The sequence below is a fragment of the Pagrus major genome, chromosome 4, assembly GCF_040436345.1.
Source record: "Pagrus major chromosome 4, Pma_NU_1.0".
Lineage (NCBI taxonomy): Eukaryota > Metazoa > Chordata > Actinopteri > Spariformes > Sparidae > Pagrus > Pagrus major.
The window spans coordinates 22,112,736-22,133,789 of record NC_133218.1 but is presented as its reverse complement, the minus strand read 5'-3'; the positions used below and the strand labels follow the sequence as shown (position 1 = coordinate 22,133,789).

Below are 21,054 nucleotides of genomic sequence, written 5' to 3'. Positions count from 1 at the left end.
GATTGAGGGGTATCTTGAAAAAAAAAGGAGGGCACAAGAAGGAAGTAGGTAAAGACATCAAAGACATTTTTAAGTTCAGACAAAAGGGATGAGAGGGGGTCATGTGGGAATGAGAACTTGACAAGGGTGAAATTTAAGGATGGTGTCACGAGGACTGAGGGCAGAGGATATCAAAGAGGCCTGAGAACAAAGAGATGACACACATTATCTGCAGCCCGAGACCCCGGTTATAGCGGGTAGGGGATATGTGGGGGTGAGAGGCTGATGCTGAATTCTGAGGAGAGAAAACACCGTGGGCAGGTCGGCCACTGGCTTCCTCAGGCCTTGAGAGCATGCCACTGGGACACGGCAGTGCGGGGACGACCCATCATGTCTTTCCAGTGTTTTACTTCCGCAGGGCCACTCTTCCATGAAAGATAAATCTGTGTGAGAGAGAGAGAGTCAGTGTAACACATGTAATGCCGCACAGAGATTGATGTTATATTTACAAAAAACAAAAAAACAGTGGGGTATTAAGTAAAGAAAAAAAAACTGACTGCGAGTCTTAACGCTAGCCCTGCTTTCAACACTAAGCCTGCCACTCTAATCGGAATTTAACTGAAATCCAGAGCGGAAAAAGAGCCTTTAGAGGAGGAGATTTCACTCTGAGAAAGGCTAATGCTGACGCTAATGAAGATCAGGCACTGAGTCTTAAAGTAATTCTCATGTAGAGAGAAACTCGTGAAATACTGTACAAGATTTCACTGTCCTCTGACCAGCTTCAAGTTATTTCTGGATGGGGGTATAATAGGCGACATATTATTACTGCTGTGTGTAGGCAGATAATATTATGGTTCAGAGTAGCACCTGTAATTATTCTCGATGTGAATGAATGACAAGGAGCATAATAGCTCATCCATGTAGCGCACAGATTATTCTTAGAGTGTCTGAAGGAAAATGGACAGAAATGATGAAATTATAAATTGTTAGAGTTCTATTCTCCATTGTACCTTATCTGTGCTTATAGAGACGTGGTTTGAAATAAACAAATCATGCACAAAGAATTGGGTCAGCTGTGGTTATAGTCAAGGTGAGTACTGATACATGAACCACTAATGGGATAAAATTGATGTGTATGAAATAATGAAATAGCGGAAACTGAGGCGATGTTTTATTTTACGGGTCTGCAAGTTCCTAATCATTTCCTCTGAAGTTTCCCGAAACGAACAAATTAATTTGGCAACAATAATAGCTGAAGCGGAGACATGTTGAGTTGGTAGACTTCTAAAAAATTAATTCTAATTAATTGTTGAGCTAGCTTAGCCGCAACTCTTCCAGTCTGTGCACAGAAGGTCAACAGAACATGCAAAAATGGGACAGTGTACAGGAAACCACACAGTTGAACATATTGGAATGATTAATTAATAAAATTCATTATTAATAAAAGAATAATGAATGAAATAGAGAAACTCTATGCTGACCGCAGCTAACTAAACTCTAATTAATTAAAACAGCTCTCAGAACTTGACTCTGTTCCCCATTATAAGAACCAAATGAGTCTTTCTCTTCAGGAAAATGAAATAACAGACTTTTAACTAACCAATACAAAAACACACAGCCCAGTTGGCAGGATATAATGTTAGCGGTTAATGTTTGTAAACCACAGATATGTCCAAGGTTGACAGTTGTACCAAAGGTGGCATATCACGTTCACATTATGTGCTTATTAGCCACCATTCATATTCAAGAAGACCTGGGGACATACCAGCCTTCTTTGTGGCAACAAAACTGGATGTTTTTCACAGGAAGTTGGACCAACTCCATCTGTGATTATGGCAGAAATTTACTTAGCAAACGTTTAACAGTGACCAGCAAGTTAAATATTAAGGTTAATTTGCCTCGGTTCATTTGGACTTGCCAATCTTCTCCAAGGGGGAATAGATGTGTTTTTCTTAGAGACAACCATGTAAATAACAGCTGAATCATTACTGAAATGTTCAGGCAGCAAATGAACAATAATATAATGTGCCCAATATCAAAATCCAAAAGGCATATTCCAGTTGGGGGGGTTTTGGACCGGACTTGCTACATTTAGTAAAAACAGAAAATGTACACTATATATGAGAGCATGCACCTGCATTTGCTTTTGTAATTAGTCATTGGTGTAGTCTGAAGAAATTCAATTTGTTTGATCTCAAAATTAAGTGTTTTCAATTCTCCTCATTTGTATTTATTCATAGACAATGCAGAAGATTGGTCTGTGTGTTCCAGCAGGGGTCAGTAGAGACTGGCTCAGTGATCAGTTGCTGATGGTCTGTCACAGGGTCAGAAGAAGAAGAAGAAGAAGAAGGAGGAGGAGGAGGAAGTAGAGAAGAAGAGGGAAGGGGATACCTTTCCAATGACATCATTGCGACTGAGCCTGTCCTTGTCCATGACGGTGATAATTATGGTGGTCTCCCTCAGCACGTGGGCAGGCACGTCGAAGGGGAAGGACTCGTTGAAAACAGGGTTGAGGCAGCGCTTCATCACCACCGTCTTCTTCTTCTCCACACGCTTGTCCTTGTGCATCAACCACACTTTTACATAGGGGTCTGAGGAGAGGGAAATGTGGCAGTTTGCATGCTGTTTGCAATATCTTATTCCTGTTCAATGCATGTGTGCTATCATGGATTTTATGTCATTTGCTAGCGGTTGGAAAAAAAACAAACAGTTTTCTCATTTTCATTTTGAAGCAGAAGGGCAGCAATGAAAGGACATGCAAGATGAAGGAGCATCTATACCAGAAGTGCCTCCGATGTCCATGGCTTTGAGGTTGCGGGCTTTGATGATGCTCACAGTGATGGTGTTGGCTGTGGGGTTGTAGCACAGAGACACCAGCAGATCCCCTCGACTCCCCTAGAGAAATTACACACAACAACAGCTGAATTTATTTATTTTTTATCCCCTCTTTCACATTTCTCTCTGTTCTATTGCTTACTGTGTGTTTTTGGCTGCCTCTGTTCTCCCCGTCTACCTGTCAGCCTCTCCATATTCCCTTCTATCTCTTCTCCCACCAGCATGCTGCCACATCTCCCCCGGGAGCATCAAGGCAGCCAGGAATGACATCACCCATTACATTCTGTCCCAGCTTCTCTTTCCCCTCCTCCCTCTCCTCCCTGTTCATCTTCTTTCCTTCCTTCCCCGCCCCCCTGCCTTACTCACGCTGCCATCGCTGCATGGTTTCAGCTCCTTCCAGAAAGTCTGCATGTTGGCCAGGTCCAGTTTGTTGAGGGGGATGGACACCTCTCCTATGGGGTCGTTCCTGCTGAAGCGGTCGTAGTCGAGAACCTGCAGGTAGAGAGTCCTCTGGACCACCTTCTCATAGGGGAAGCCTAAGGAAGAAATTGACAAAAAAAAACTGTGATAAGTCACAGTGATTAAAATACATAAAGGTGTGGTGCCTGCATGTTTTAAAACAGCCCCTCTGTCGAACCTTCAAACAGGAAGGTCTCATTCCAGTGGGGGTTCAGATTCTTCCTCTTGACCTTGGTCTCCAGTTTGTGCTTCTTGTCTGGCAGCAGGTAGAGTTTGACAAACGGATCAGAGGTGCCGGAAAAGTCCTTAGCAGGCAAATCCTGGCCCTTGAGAATTTTGACAGTGAGGGTGGAGTCCTGAAAACTGTATCCAACACTGAACTGAATACGACCCAGCTTCTCACACACTGGACCCTCATGATCGTCTTCCTCCGAGCCTGGAGACAGCTAAAAGATACAGGAGGAAGAGGAGATACATGTTATTTATTTTTTTGTTGTATTATTGATTTGTTATGGGTTTATTACTCATTTTGAAACAAGATAAGATATACAGCTGGGGGTGATGTAGTGTAGTGATATGCAAACCAGGTTTTGAAGAGCACCTTGAAGGAGAATAAGAGTTCTTGTTACAATGACTTAGAAACAGAAGGTAAGAGCAAACCACATTTCACTTGAGTTTAGTGCACTCTTACATGGGGCACTATGTAGTTTTGGAGAAGAAACTCAGAATGTTAATATTTACATTATTAATGAGGTTATAACACAAACTCATAAATATTTGTCTTTTCCATAACTGTATACACAAGCTGTTCTCAGAGGAAAATAGGGTCCACAGAACACTGTTTGAAGCTAGAAAGGTGGCAGGGTCCGCCAAATATAAACAAAATAAAACAGTATGAAATTGTGTTGTCCTTTAAGGTCAGTTTCTTTATTGGGTTTATTCAGTCATTAAAACAAAGGGAGTGTGTTTATTTAGTTTGTTTACACATTTAAAAAAATCAGTCAGTGAAGATCTTTTTTCTTCTGATTAAAATGTCTTGCTCCTTTAGGATGACAAAAAAAGAGATGTCAGTATACTAAGAGGGGTTTCCAATATTTAGTCTACTTTCTATGATACATCTAAATGAGGTGGACAAAACATTAATAACACCTCAGTAAAAACACCTGAACAAGTAAGACTGAACAATCAACAGCACCGAAAGCTGCAGCAAAATAATCACAACTCAAGATCAGCTTACTAATTTGTTCTAGAGCAGGGGTGCCAAAACTGAAACTTAATGATGGGCCACGAGCTGAAAGAAAGCACCTACTGTATTGTATTGTTAAGTTATAAAATGATACTTCCTGCGCACAGTGTCACTCTGCCAGCCAAGCTCAGATTATGAAACATAATTAATAATAAAGGACCCTAAATTACTAAAGAGCACTTTTATCACACAAAAGTAAAACAGCATAAATTATTATACATTTCGCAAGTTAATTTTTCATTATTTTACATCTGGCAGGCCAAACTGAGCCTTATGTGGCCCCACCTTTGGCATGCCTGTTTTAGAGCCTTTGACCACATCACACGCTCCTCATCAGCTGACTGAGTTTGGTCAGTTTCAGTAGAACGGCAGACGTTCAACCTGTCCATGATTCTCAGCACCTCCAGGACTCATCCGTGTGGATTTACTGTAAAAGTTGAGCTTGATAGCCACAATGATGCCATTTAATCTGAGTGTCCATATTCTTAGTGTTAAATGTGTGCACTGTATCCGTCATATACATCTTTATATATATATATATATATATATATATATATATAAATATATATATATATATATATATATATATATATATATATATATATATATATATATATATATATATATATATATATACATATATATATATATAGAGATACTGGGAGCAATTTGGGGTTCAGTATCTTGCCCAAGGACACTTTGATATGTAGACTGCAGGGGCTGGGGATTGAACCACCGATCCTCCGATTGGTGGACAAGGCTACAGTCTTACAATGCCATGTATGGCTTGTTATAAATGCAATAAAATGCAGTTATGCAAGATTACATCTGTCAGTGATGAGGCAAAATGACGGCGATTCCTTAGTTTCTACAATCTCAATATATTGCTATATTGCTCACTAGAGAGTGTCTAGCAGTTAATGAGGAAGGGATTTCAGACACAGCACTAGAGTTGTTAAGAATCATGGACAGTTTGATCGACTACGGTTAAAAAAAGACAAACTCAATACCTTGATGAGGACCATGTGATACAGTCGAGAGCTCCAGAGCAATACAAGTGAGTGGACAATGAGTTGAGATAGTTTGGTCCGCTGCTGTTTCCAAGGTCAAGAATACACTGATACAGTCTCAACAAAAACTGACCATTATAACTTTCATGAAGGTAGGTTTTATTCAGGATTGTTGTATTAACTACAGTTTACTAGTTTACCTAATGAGCTGGGGTGTATAAAGGTATACAAAAGCTCCATATTGACAGCATGTCCACACACTTATTAAACACTTCCAACAGAGCTGACAGGTCGCATCACACTAAATAGAAATCTTGGACTCCAGTCCACAGGGGGCACTAATTCTGCATTTCAACATTGAAAAACCCTGCTCCTTACTGGCAAGCTAGCATAATGTTATATCACATGGCCGCTGTCTGCTGCAGGATAGAGGCAGAAAGCATCCATGGCTGTGTGCAGATGAGAGTCAGATAATCTGTTGGTAGACAGATCCTCTGACTGATGGTGACGTGGCCTGGAGGGAGTGAGAGAAATCCAGTTTAAAAAGTGCTATCTGATGGTGGAGGAGCCAGAGGCATTACTCAAGGAGCAGTTCCAGAAATTTAATATCCAATTCCATATTCTCTCACATATTTCTGACGGTGCTGCTCAGCCTCATTCTCCATGCTGAATATGATCACTTTTCATTATGCCGTCCTCCAACTAACAACTGGCCTAAATTGCTTTTCCCTATTTTCTGCATTGGCCGCTTTCTCTTTATTTCCCACCAAGAGTTCTCCTTTCTCATTCGATTCCTAAATTCTGCTCTCTAATTTCTTTTTCTGAAACCAAAACAACTCACGTGCACTAGATGCAAATTCTCTAGGAGCACAAAAGACTGGCAGAATACATCTGAGGAATCAACTTTAAAGTATAGAGTCAGATATGTCTTATCCCTTCGTGCTATTGATAAACATTGTTGTCCAGAAAACTCAAAAATTAACCACGTGGCTGACATATTCTTTCATTACAATAAAATATGAGCACTTTGAGTCAATCCCACATACACCATCCTGCTGCTGTAATTATTCAATAACCAACAAAATGTGTATTCATCCACAGCTGAAAGTAGTCCCCCGCAAATTCACTACTTACTCTTGTTTGAGCGATGTTTGCCGAAGGCTACAGGTCCCTGCTGTTGAAGGGAATTATTTAGCCTTTTTTGAAAAATGAAAATATATTTTACAACTAGTTTTTAAAGATTTAGAGATGGGAACAAACGGCCTTGGCTGGTTGGCTGATTTTGTTTTTTTTCTATTTGGTGATAGTGACAAACGGAATACCCTCCACCTTATCAAACAAAGAAAGCACACATAAGCTCTGCAAATGTGTGGATGTGTTAAGCAAAGACACACTCACACCACTATTCATGGCTCTGTGAGCATCACAAAAAAAATGAAAGCGGTGTCAGAGTACATCCTGATAAGAACCATGTGATGCTGACAAGACCCGCTCCTCCCCCAGTCGCTATCACCTGAGACGCTTCAGAGGGTTGGATGTATATATACTCTGATGCTCAGCATCCTTTTTTCTCATTATCGTGTGTGAAATAAAGTCTGCCATTGCTTTTTACAGCAGCACGAGTGGCACAAAAGTACTGTATGGGTATTTTCAGCATGAAAGGAGGGTTGTGTAATATATAGACGCCTTTGGCAAAACTGTCCAGAATGAGTATTATCATTAGGCACCACCACTGTGAATTCCACAGACACACCACGAGACCCACATAATTACACACTGCTCATACCCATCGCTGCCATATTCTCGCACAGCACCCACAGCACTGCTTGTTCTCTCACAGCTAATTACAGAACCTCGCCAAAATAAGGCGCACAGCCCCTCCCATCCCAGTGTCTCACTTCAGGGTGATGATTACTGTATGTTTCAGATACTGTATGGCAATAACTAGCTGTGATGGTCCACAGGTGGGTGAGCGGAGCTGAGTGGGATGAAGACAGTACTTTGTGAGGAGGAAACACTTCTCTTCGGACTTCGCTCAATTGAACTGATGTGTGTAGGCTCTCTTTTCTCACTGTCTTCTACAGAACCAACACAACAGTGTATAATTAACAGTAGGTGGTAGACATATACATGTAGATGCAAAGGATAAGTCTGGTTATCACAACTTTGATCTTATTTTTGTAGCCAGTGAATGCAGTCTCAACTTGTTAGTGTGACACCACTTGATTGTTTTAAGGAGACCTCGGGACACCCATGTTTGTGGTGATGAAAACAGGTAATTTAAGCCAAAACACAATCTTTTCCTAACCCCAAGCACAGAGTTGTCACAAGATCAAATTGAAAATTAAACCTAAAGAAACATAAAGTTGCAAAATATCCGTGGATTGCAGAAATGTACACTGCACACTACAGTTACTCTGGTGATTGGGTTGCAGGCTCATGATGGAAAATCTACAGTTCAGACTTGTCAAGGCACTAACCATTAAAAAATGGTAAAACAGATTTGGCTGAAAAGTCTCGGCTCTTTGAATGGGCTCTTAAAGAATATGATCATAAATCACCATTAGCAAAATGAACGACCTGGGGTGGAGGAGAGAGCTGCGGCAAACAATGTTGGCACGAGTGTATCAGCAGTGTAGCAGTGATAAGTGTAAGGTCATAATGGCTGCGCTGTACACCTGCACGAACACGGCTGGATGTTACTTGCCACAGAGCTGTGAATGAGACAGTCATTGTGAGGCATGTATGAAACTGATTTCCCATTATAGTACTGTGACTTTAGTGCTTGGCCTGAGCTAAAGCTTCATTTTCTATGAATATTGGGCGAACCCCATCTGCTGAAACAGGATTAGGATTAGGTGCTGTAAGTCAAAAACTACGAAACAAATACATAAAGAACATAAGCAGCAATATGTACTGCTAAATGTCATTGAGGCTAATACAATCTGCTTTTATACCAATGTTTATGATGGTGATTAATTGAAAGTAAAGTCCTATTTTGAGGTTTTTTAGATTATTTCATCAATCCGTTTGACTCATCTTCGACATCTTTGTATCAAGGCCTGCATGTAACTTTCATCTTGGATTAGAAAAGATGATCTGGAAGCACCATTCAAGTCTTTTAGCCATCTCATTTATTATGATTTAAAAGGCTTCGCTGACAGCAGTGCTCCTGCTCTTAATATAGATGAGTTCAGCAATGCGGGAAAGAGACAGAGCAGGATGAGTTAGTGGTGTGTCAATAAAATAAGTCTCGTGGAGCTGCAGATATACTGTGTTGATATTGTGTGTTACCATGAGCATGTCACTGGTGACTGAGTTGGCCAAGTCAGAAACAGAGGAGTTGGCATCGTGGCGGCGTCCGGTCTCGTCTGGGGTTTGACCTCTGGGGCTGCTGCCTGGTTTGTTACCTGGAGTCCTGTTAAAACACACACACACAAATACACACACATTCACATAAACATGGCGATATATGCTGAAAATGACCCTGTGAGCAAGGAGAGGTCTTTAAAGAAATGTTTTCCCCAAGTTTGTTTTGGAAGAGGTCAACAACACATATTGGATGAACTGGAACACCGATTGTGATTACAGGCCTCCAACATCAGTACCTGACATCTCTAGTAGTCTCGTGGCTGAATGGGAGCAATATGTTCCAAAACGTTGTGGAAGAGTTCATTTTAAAATCGTGGCTGTCTTGATGGATTGCTGCAGCCTGCATGGCGAGGACTGTTTGACAGAAGGAGGCATATAAGTCGCCTACTTTTCAGTAACCATCCCTAGCCAGGCTGTTCGTTCTCTAAGAATGTAGAAACAGGGTCAAACTTTCTACAACAACGAGAAAAAGGCTGGTTGTGTTCTTTAAGCTCTGCAGTATTAGTTTTGATAAAGCAGTACTTTATTTCTGTGATTCACTGTAGTCATAATAATACCTGTAATTTTTGGGAAGTACACTTATTTTTTTGCCAAGAGTTGAATGATACTATGGTTGCCACTTTCATGTCTGTAGGCTAAATATGTCGCTGGAGCCAGCAGCCGGTTAGCTTAGCTTAGCATGAAGGCTGGAAACAGAGGAAAGTCAAGTCCCCATGAACAGTGCCAGGAGTAGATGCCAATTTGACATAGTAGCCAAGCTGTGTAATTACAACATCACGTGACGCACACCAGCTCAAAAAGACTTTTTCCCACAAGCTCACATTATGAAAGAAGCGGCAGTAATAAAGTAAGTAAGTGAATCTTTTAGAGCATCACAACTACTGTGAAATGACTCGTTTCACTTTTAGAATTTGGTCCATTCGGTCCAATAACATTTGGAAAGTCTAGAAGAGCAGCAACATTCAATTGTTGTATTCCCATTCAAGTTAGCAGAGGGCTAAACCAGAAGTTAGCTGCTCGACCAGCAGGGGTCTCTTGTGTTCTAATCAGCTAGCCAGGCCTGCCCTGTCTCTTAATACCACTTTGACCTGGGGCTTTAGTCTGATAGATTAGTTCAGGCCATCCCAGGGCTCCAAACTCCCAGTCCGAGCAAGAACAGAACTGCGAACTGCATAGCTAACTAAGCTATCTGGCTAACAGCAGTTAGCAGTAACTTTGGTGATATGCTGCCCCCTATGTCTTTGGAGTATGCGTTTGACAGGAGGCAAAGTCTTACATATTGCACCTTTAATAATACATTTCCCAAAATGGTGAAATATCACTTTAATGATTTGGGATCAAGTTGTTCAAATGTCCACATACTTCTGGCAGTGCCAAGCAACAGAGGCTGTAATGAACCCTGCTGCTGGACTGCAACACTAATAAACATGCAAACCATCATCTCGAAACAATTTATTATAATTTAAACTGTCCATTTACAAAACTATCAGCTAAAACCAAATTTACACCATGAGGCCTTTGGAAAGAAACAATAATACCTGCGACTGATGATCCATGAAACAAAAACATTAAAAAAGGAAAAGACTACATTTAGTAAAGGGTAAAAATTGCTCATGGTTCATATTATGTAACAATTTGGTGAACAGGGAAAATACAAAGATCTAATGCCAGTCTAGGCATATTGACAAATAAGACTAATGAGCACTTATTGCTCTGAGAGAGACAGGACCAGGAGAAAAAACAGAAAGAGTCAGAGAGACAGAAACAGTGAGCGAGGGAGCAGGTGAGCTGTGAAACACAAAGGTAAAAGCAGAGGTGAGATTAGATGACGGTATTGTGGGAAAGATGATCCGAGAAGCAAAGATAAATTTGAAGACTTATCAGTGCACAGAGGTTGAGAAAAAGTGAAGGAGAGGATTTGTCTTTGTTAAGACTCAGAGGATTAAAAGAATGAACAAAGTGAGGTTACTGACTCAAATTAATGTGAGACTGAGACATCGCCAGACAACCACAATAACACACACAAGCGTTATCTGAAAGAGAACTGAGGAGAGTAGGGAGATAAAAGCCTGGAAACGAAACAGAACAGATTTGGTTCTGGGGTAAAGAGTCAGATGCTTTAAAGCAGAGAGGAGAGGAAGCAAACTGACACATTGCATGAGCAAACTAAATAGAAGGAGGCTGGAGAAGGGGGGAAGAGAGATGGACAGGGTTTGTACAGCAAAGAGACAAGCGAGAGTGAGCAGAGAAACAGAGAGGAGGAGAAAAGGATATGGTGTGGAAGAGAAAAGAATTGATTCGTCACTCTGCGTTTATTTCCTGTGATCTGCAGGTCAGAGCAGCAACAATGCAGTGCGGACTTAATTTTAAAATGTAATGGTTTCTGTTTCAGAGGTTTGACGAATGCAGCTCGCTGTTTTATGTATCTGCTGATAACGACATCTGAAACATTATTTCTCTGACAGGTCAAAGTGACGTATGCAGAGGAAGCTATAAATGTTCAGCTTCTAATATCAACTGCTAACAAAGCAGGGAACGATGTGTTATACTTGAAAATAATTACATAACACATGGCAGTCACGCACATAACACCTGGCGGTCTCGCTGTGACTTGACTCCCACCTGAACTGTGGTATTCTGTGTATGAGGACCTACTGTTTTACCTAATTTAGCTCTTTTGCTAAAAAACACGTACACTCTGTATTATACCTGATCACTTAACCAAGCATGGCAGGGCAGTTTACATGTGCCTTTCTTGCAGGCAGCCTTCAAGAACCAAAATATTAATTTATAACTTATATCTAATGATTATTTACAATGATTTACAACAATTTGAAAGCTCCTTGCACTACAGCAGACGGCAAACTTGAAGAGCAATATATTTTAGGTCAAAGCAGCCACATCAACTACAGTCAACAACAGCAAGGAGATGAAGAGGGAGATAAATTCCCCAGTTTCCCTGATAAAATCGCACATTTTTGTGAATTGTTGAGTTAGGACAAAATTGATAAGCTTTGTATAACATTCAAATGTGAAAAATCCTTAATTATTTGGGCCTTCTTCTAAAATCGGCATATGTTACACAATAAATTCTTTCTTTCTTTGTGCAAAGAGTATCTTGGAAGTAAGGTACGATCAAAGTGGTCACTCGAGATGCTGGAGACAACTATCGTAGCGGGAACAACCACAGAAGCAGTTTTCAGTATTTTCCCAGGTGTGTATATTTCTGTCTGCGGATGGATTTTTGTCGGTGTGACAACGTCACATCTGTGCAAGATGCAGTCATTAAAGGGAGGGAGCAAGGGAGCCAGAAGCAGGAGTGTTACCCTCAACTTTTATGTCCTAGCCCCGACTGACCTACCAAAGACACTGTTTTTTTTAAAAATGATTATGTCTTTGGCCTTTTTTCATGGCTTTATTTTGATAGTTTAGCTGAAAAGAGACAGGAAACGGGATGAGAGAGGGGGTGACATGTAGCAAAATCTAGTTTACTATCATCATCACCTTTCATTAATTACGGTGTTCTATCCCTGTTTTTATATTCATTTTATTTCTTTTTTTATGTAAGGCACTTGGTTATTATCATTATTATTATTTGTTGTTGCTGTTGCTGTTAGTTATGTCTGTAAATTATTCTGTTTTTGCAGGGATACTAACTGAAGGCTGACTGAATCAGTAATTCTGAAGGTCAAAGCGTTCAACCTTACTGGTGTCCTCAAGGATGAGATTATGCCCCAGTGCAGCCCTGTATTTTAAATTCATTTTCTCCAAAATGAAAATCAGTATGCAAACACTTAAAACATGCTTGTAATCCACCAGTATTTTGGCAACTTTATGCTTTCAAACATATGTCTTCCATGTGTGGGAATAAATGATTCACATAATCCTTTTCACAATGGTTATGCCTGGTTGGTTGTTTATCTTCCAGGTAGATTTATGGTACAGCAGCCACCACCTGAAGTTAAAAACTTTTTTGTCCAGATAAGAATAAATGTGTTTCTAGCCCCTCCAAACAGCAGCTCAGCTACATGGAGGACTCTTTAGAGGCATTCCCCACTTTGACTATAGCGAACATAATATATGCCTGTCAGCTGGGTTTCTATCCAAAGAGTCTATAAACACTTACTTGTAGGAGGTGTTGGCTCAGTGACAGCCCATTGAACCCTAGTAAATCAACAGCCAACACACAAGACAGAGACCACATGAATCTTGAAAAATCAACCTTACACAGACACAGCCGGGAATTTTCTCCATTATTTACAATGGAGATCTCAGTTCATTCTACTGAGCTACTGTGAATATTTCACTATAAATCATCTCAGTCATGCAATACCTTCACACATTGCATAAGAAAACTGTTGTAATTAATGCCGGCCTGCGTGTTCAGGTATTGTGCATCTTTCTTCCTACCTGTAAACATATTCATGCCTCCGTCTGCTAACCAGAAAGTATATTTTTTAATTAAATATTAGCTAAAATTTGTGACGACTGTCAGTAAAAGTAACCACATGAAAGCTAGAGAGATTGTTTGAGTCCAGAAAGATAAATCAGCTTAATAAAACAGTTATTTCAACACCCTCCATTCCTAAATGATATGTTTTAGACAAGTAGAGTTGTTGTGTCTGTTTGTCATAGTCACCACAAATTCATGCATGGTCAAATGAAAAGCAAACAAGCCTGGAGGTTATGAGACCACCCAAGTAGGGTGTGGTAGTGAGATGAATTCATCCATGCATGCAAATATGCATATTTATGCACCAATGTGGCAATAGAGAGAAGAAAATACATATAAAGGCCACATTATACAATACTGATTCCCGTGTTTTGGTTAATTCCGCCTCTTTCTAGGTTATGGCAGCAATGGAAGCAAAACAAAAAAAACTAGAAATATCATTAAAACACTAACTGTAAGGGGGAACAGGTTTATGCAGAAAGGGAGAATGTACCTTTAATAAATACAAAATTACTAGAGTGTGTCTTTAAATTATGCAGTGTGGGGGAATAGCAAAGACATCTTAAATCGGAAACTTTTTCAATGGAGTTTGGTACGTTTTACTTCAGGGTGCTATTGAACCAAATTGTCTTTTACATTTGTTGTGAAAGCCAGTGATGCAGTCTATGGGTGTTAGTGTCCACCTGCTCACATGCACAACTGACACGTAGAAGCTGTGGTTGCAAATCTACCTCAAAAGCACTGTTACTGTGCACTTCATGCTTTGGGCAAAAAGGCAGCTCTTATTGAAAATGTGGGAATGAATTGTATCTTGTACGCATGCAATAGTATGTCGATTGCACAATATGGTAAAACGTGGCCTCGATATGTTGTTTGTTTCTCTCTATGGCCACTCCAGGCCTCCATACATATTTACTCACTGCACACACACGCACAAACAAACACACACTAGGGCTGCAGCAGGGCGCTGGTGCTGCGTAATATCTCAAACAGACATGATAACGTCTTTCAAATTAGCTTTTTGTTCAGAGATATAAAGAAAACGTGTTGCAGAAATATTCCTGTGAGGGATTATTCTTTTTCCACTCGATAAATTCCCACTGAATTATTCTCACTGCATTAATTCAATGACAAAATAGGACATAAACTAAACATTTAAGCCATAATCAGAAAGTAAAAAATAGTGCAGATGTGTCATGGTGCATTGATAAACTTTATAATATTCCCAAACAGAAGGAGAAAATATCTGTAGCTGTGAGTTGCCCCTTTTCTGCCTGCTAGTGACTATCTCGTCTAAAACACAACACCAGTTACATAATTCATTCTTTAGAGGTTGTTGTAACCATGACTACTGAAATGTGTGCTCCCACTTCAGGTTGTACTCACTACCATCATGTATTTTACTCGGGGGTTGCAGTAACCATGGTAACAGGAGCCTTCAAAAGAGGACAGTAAAATCCAAGGAAGTTCCACAGAGAGGGGCATATATTGAAAATAGCAAAAAGCCCACAGGGCGAAGGGACCAAACATTGAGAAAGCCTTTGAAACACACTCCTGGAACACACTTTTTTTTTTACTTTTCTCATATACCTACACTTCTCGAACCTCAGGTGACCCTGCAAACACACCACAGCACATACCACTGGGTACGTGTGAGCTCAGGCAGAAAATGGCTGATTCATAAATGCCAAAAAAAAAAAAAAAAAAGGGCAGAAAGACCTCCAGCCACGATACTCACAGCGAGCAACTGCAGAAATGAGCAGTTCACATTCTTTCCTCTGTATATCTGGATTATCAGACTGACACAAGAGGTCGATGGTGTATGGACAATGCTAATGACAAGTCTGTAAAAGAAGACAAATGATCACACACACACGTGCAATCCTCCTCGAGGTCGAGGGCAACGTCCCTGGAGAACATTTCGATCTGATGTATTGAAACTCAAAACTCTGAATTTTGACCTCGTGGCCTCAATCTGGGAAAAAAGCAGTCGTTACATCCCAGGGGAAAACGCAGAATCTTATCTCCTCCTATGTCACGCGCAAGATGTCTTTTGGAAAGTCTGTTCAGCACTGATTAAGAAGACTATATGCTTTACTCATCCATTTGATATCATGTAAGTAATTACAGGAGAAGAGATTAGTGTCAAAACCAAATCTTAACTCTCTGGACCATATTGTCCTTATGCGTGCCTCTGCATAGCGCCGACACTTGCAACTATGGGATGCCTGTTGTGCACCCACATCTAGCTGCCATCTGTTTGCTTAGAGATGCTTAGAGAAAGTATCTGGATGCACACTTTAGGAAGCAGACGTGGAGTTTATATTTTCTAACTGGTCTGAAGTGTAAGAAATACCAAACGCTTAGCAATACAACATTCAGCAGAATAATTATCTGTCTTTAATTATCATTCATATCATTATCATTTATTCATCTGAATAGAATATTAAAGTTGTTTCAATTACTTGTAAAATGAATAAATCAGATGCTTTTTAGTTATTTGACAAATGTTTGCACTGTGCAATGAGACCCTGTCTCTTATAACCGTTCCTGTTCTGTGTCCCTGCATCAGTCCTGTTCCTCGTGTTCCTCATGCTTCTTTGGTTTGAACCCTTTTAGTTTTGTAATTCTTTGACTTTGACTTTGGATTATTAGCTTATTATTAAAGCTTGCTTTATGTTTCAACTTGCCTGCCTTTTTGTGTCTTGTGTTTGGGTTCCTTTTGTTCAACCATGACACCCTGTTTGTTTGAGAATTGATTTTAAGATCTTATTGGTTGGCTGGCCTGGTTTCAGATTGTATTTCAGACCTTTAAACTTTGTTATGAACCTGTACGCACTTTGAGTTTTAGCTATCAGGGCCCCAGGGCTCTGGATTTACCTGCCTGAGGAAATAAAGGTCAGAGTCAGTGTCGTCTTTTAAGTCTCTTCTAAAAGCTTACTTTTATTGGAAAGCATATCTTGATTTTATCTTATTTGCCTGCATATTTTTATTGGTTTGTTTGTTGCTTATTATTTTAGATTCTACTTTTGTCCTTTTATATTTTATCACTTTATTTTATTTTATCTATGTAAAGCACTTTGTACTTTGGTTTGATAAGTGCTCTACAAGTAATGTTTATTATTATTATATTATTTATTACATGGCAATATGCATTTAAAATAGCCAACGTGTTGCGACTGACATGTTGGTCACAACATTTTTAACTCATTTTTGACCCATGCAATGAACCCTTCACAAGCTTGAATAAGCAGTGCCACCTGGGTTACATTACATACATACAGTACTAACTATCAGCATGAGGAGGAAAAGGTAATAAACATCATTCCTACAACTCATTTCATGGCTTTGTCAAGGGAACTAATCACTTGGTGAAGATCATGGTTTTGGTGTATTACAAAAAATCAACAGTAACTTGAAGTATGAGACAGAATGTGTTATTATTAACTTTTAACTGAGACCACAATCTTGTTCTAACTCTACCCAATGTGCTTTTGTTGCCTGAAGACTCCATGTGCAACACAAAGAAATCAGAGTCTACACTGCACTGTTATTTCATGACAATACGTTTTTTGTGTTGTTACACTCGTCCCTGAATTGTCATTGGAAAATGTTCTTGTAACTGTTGAATTCTTCCAGAAGACAAACATTGTCTGCTGGAGTGAACAGAGATAAGTGGTTTGACTTGGTGCTCGTTCAAAAACAATCTATGTTTACCCCGAATTCACAGCAACTTTGCCCTACTTTAGAATGTCAAGAGCTAATCTATCTAAAAATCAATGCGTTTCATCTAAGCTGTAAAAAGTCTGTCTTTGTGAAACCGACCCCAAAGTCCTGTCTTTCCAACAACCATCATCCACCCCAAATACCTCCTTACGACTTACTTTCGGTATAAACACAAAAAACGTTGCCAGTGAACACAAACCGAGCAGCAAAAACATTTCTTGTCAAAACAAATCATGCTGATACATGCTTGCGGTTCAGCTGTCCACTGTGTACGAGCTGACTAAATACTGATCACCCACAGAAAACTCAGCTTGTAATATAAGTGTATGAGAGTGCGGGAGCTATTATTGTTGGTATATTACCCTCTATCAGTCTCAGTTATCATTCTCTAAAGCCATGCCAAAATAATTAAGTTAACCTGCCTTAGGATATGAGATAAGTTTTAAAGTGACAAAGATTTATTGCATTTATTTTCATAGCCAGCTTTATATGAGGAAAACAATATGAAATAATATTGACTTTATCATTTTGGTGAATTAAACAAGCAAGAAACAGAGCCGAGACTGGGTGAGTATTAAACTGTGATGTGTTTCTAAAAGCTTGATACTCGCAGCTAGTACAGACTTCTAAACTTAAACCTACTGACTGATGTACCCGCTGATCCCAAAGGTAAACTTTTTGTCATATCTCACAGGTGCTTTGTTTTATCTGTCCAATTTTTCATGACTTTGTCAGTCAGTTTGTTCCTGGCGACTTAATTTTATTGTTTTATGTTTCTGTTTTTAATTGGTGCTTTTGAAAATACCAATGTATCAGGGTCCTGGGGGACGCCAGTCAAAAGCACCCTATTCCATCTACGTAGTTTAAACAGATGGAGCCAATTATTGAGTTCATGTTTGCCACTGGTCCCAATTTAAATATCACACAAAAATGTCAAAATGACCCCGGTTGGTTTTACCATATGATTATAACACGAATAACATTTACTTGAAGTTACTGAAAACTAAATCATACCAGAGCAGTATGGGATGGTATGTAAATAAGCTTTAAAATACACAATATGTAACTTCTGCCGTCAGGGGGCGCTCTATCGAAACAAAATGAAAGGTGTTTGTTGTGTGTGTGGAGGGCAGAGAGTCAGGTGTAGAGCCAGAGCTTCTGGAGGAATAAAAATGGAAGTCAAATCAGATCTGCTCTGAGTGGAACGGCTTACTGACGAGAGAAGAGCCTGGAGATTTGGGGTCGACCGACATGGCTCTTTCAGGGCCAATACTGACAGGATTTTTAGAAATCAAGGAGACTGAAAACCGATATATGGGACTGATATAAAATTGCAGTAAAAATGAAACTCTGTCAAAATTTCTGCTACTTTATATTTCCTTTCCACTTTATTTGACACATTCAGTTACTAGTTACCTTGCCGATTCAGATTATTCTGTGTATAGGCTATTAATTAATTAGTGTTACGCATCAGATATTGTTGTGGACGGGACATTGTGTAAGAGGATAATGCATTGACGCCAAAGTAGCACATTTTCAAATTAGTTTATTTCATCTGCATTCTGACAGAAAAATCACTGATACCCGTAATCGGAAAATGTAACCCTGTTAATCGGTCTACCCCCACTAGAGATCACATTTTTAACTTTTGGGATTAAAAAGTGGATTTATCTTCCTTCCAGTCTATCAACCTGACTGCAGCAGCAATCCGCGGAGATGACCTCCATTGTCGGGTGTTTATTTACTGTAATGTTGACTGCTGACTGGAGCTGGTGGAAAAATGTCCTTTGCTCATGAATGTAATGTTACAGAAAGGAAAGTGTAGAAGAGAGAGAACCAGAGTCTCTGGTGAGTGCTGAGATCAGTGAGAGTTGACCTGAATTCAAACACACAGACACACATACACCCTCAATGTGTGCTGTTGCTCGCCAACGTTAGCTTACGGCTAATGTACAGTAAAGTAATCTGGCTATTTGGGGCAGATAAAAACTGTGCGAGTAATGTGAATAAACACAAATGATCCCGCGGACAAACTGGCTTCCTGGTGGGGAAACACACCATTAAACAGCCACCAGTGCTGATGAAAATCTATCTACTGTCTCAAGCGTAATGCCCATGAACAAGATAATGTCCTAAAGTTTAATACATGTTTCATTTAGTCTTGGTGCTGACTTTCCTACCCCAGGGGCTGCGACGGACAAGCAAATGAGACGCACCATAAACTTTTTAAACGTACATTATTTTTGGAACAATCCTTTTTGACATTGCAATGCATAAGTCCCACATATTACATCTTTCAGTAATCATGTTGATCTGGAATGTATATATTTTATTTTGTAAGGAAATTAACTGTCACTCTCATAAAATAATAATAATAATCATTTTTCTTTTTCTGATGACACTATCATAAAACAAATAATGTTTTGAGAGGAAATAAGTCAACATTTTGCTGCGATTGTTGTTTCTTACAGCAGTCCTTGGGTCCCCAGGGACCCCTAGTTGTCTTTCTACATAATGTGTTGGTAGTATGAGGGGTTAAAGCTCATATAGGGATGTCACAGAAAGCTCACTGGTGTGTGAGCAAATTAATATACCAATGCATGAAAACTGTCCACATCTTGGCCGAGCTGACAGTCATCTATGCTGACAGAGGAGCGCTGACATCATCCCATCGCCACGCCAGTCAACAACCTCAGGGAATGGTGGATTAGGTGAATATGGAAATCATTGAATGAAAAAGAAGAAAGAAGAGGAGACAAACTGGCATAAAAAAGATCAAAATGAGAAAAAAAGGTTTAACAGATGCAATTAAGTAAAGCGTTGGAGGAGATGAGAGAGGTGGAGAGGGAATGAAGCAGAGATGGGGAGACAAAGTCTTATTGAGAAACAAAATGAGAGCTCCAGAGGGTAGAGGGGAAATTGATGAGAGGATGCGGAGAGGAATGGGAAGCGGCGGGCGAGGGAGGGAAAGTGGATGGACGGATGAGAACATGAGGGATGAGGGTTAGCAGCAGGGTCTGGATAGGAAGTGTGTCTCCATAAACATACTGTATCTGGGTCTTGCTGATCATACAATAGCCCGAGGAGACGGTGAAACACAATATAGGTCCCGTGTCCCATGATGGATGAGGGGCCAGGCTCCAGTGTCAGCCCACTCAGCGCTCCCCACCAACAGGGACAAATCACTGGGCCACCTCCCCCATCAACACGTTGGTTAATACAACTAATGGAGCCATCTACAGTGTTCGACTGGCTCGATGCTCCTTGAATAGACTTCTACTTGTTCTGGAGATTTATCCACTGGGAGTTGCTGTTTTTGTAAATCACACTCCGTGTATAAATAACGCGTGGTGATGTCATATCCTTTACAAAAATAGAGATAAAAGTCAATAGAATTTGTTAAATGACTTGAAAAAACACCGTTTTTTCTTTCTTCCACCAATCACTGTCACCTTTGCTGTGACGTCCTCCTCACTTTCCTTTCATGGGCTCTCTCAAATCAGCTCCCTGCTCGTAGCCACAAGCAGCAACCAGGGAAATGGTGAATGAGCTCCAGACTTAGATCTGACAGGTTTTTTTTAAAAAAGATGCCTCGTTTGTGCTGACCTACATTGCTTTTTCCTTCCAATCATCTTTCCCCCCGGGCCACTGCCTGCTCCAGGGGCTGCCATGGGGACCAGGGGCCGGCCTGGAGAGTCATTAAGAAGTTTGACTCACTGTGATTGCTGGCTCGGACACACAATCGAAAAAGTCAGATATGCCAGATGATGAAGGGTGGCAACAGCTTCCTGCTTGATTAATACTGTACACTGTGGCGCTGTGCAACTCAGCGAGTGCAGTATAACGTTACCACTGCCAAGATTAGAGCTCTGACTCCCACCAAGGCCACCAGCAATGTGCATTTCCACCAGGTGCAACAACATCGCACTTGGTTGTTGCGATGTCATTTGATGCACATTTTTATCTGCTACATA

General features: G+C 40.2%; 1 protein-coding gene across 1 annotated transcript in view; it reads right to left on the bottom strand.

Annotated features, from left to right (window-relative positions):
- Window positions 1–317: 317 nt before the first annotated feature.
- The window catches only part of syt7b (synaptotagmin VIIb), a 108,083-nt gene continuing 87,346 nt past the window's right edge, over window positions 318–21,054 (bottom strand). The window contains exons 7-12 of the mRNA XM_073463844.1: window positions 8,824–8,947; window positions 3,452–3,719; window positions 3,181–3,350; window positions 2,760–2,874; window positions 2,371–2,570; window positions 318–422 (exon numbers count right to left, since the gene is read on the bottom strand). Coding sequence (XP_073319945.1) covers window positions 318–422; window positions 2,371–2,570; window positions 2,760–2,874; window positions 3,181–3,350; window positions 3,452–3,719; window positions 8,824–8,947 — 982 coding nt within the window. The remainder of the gene's footprint in view (window positions 423–2,370; window positions 2,571–2,759; window positions 2,875–3,180; window positions 3,351–3,451; window positions 3,720–8,823; window positions 8,948–21,054) is intronic.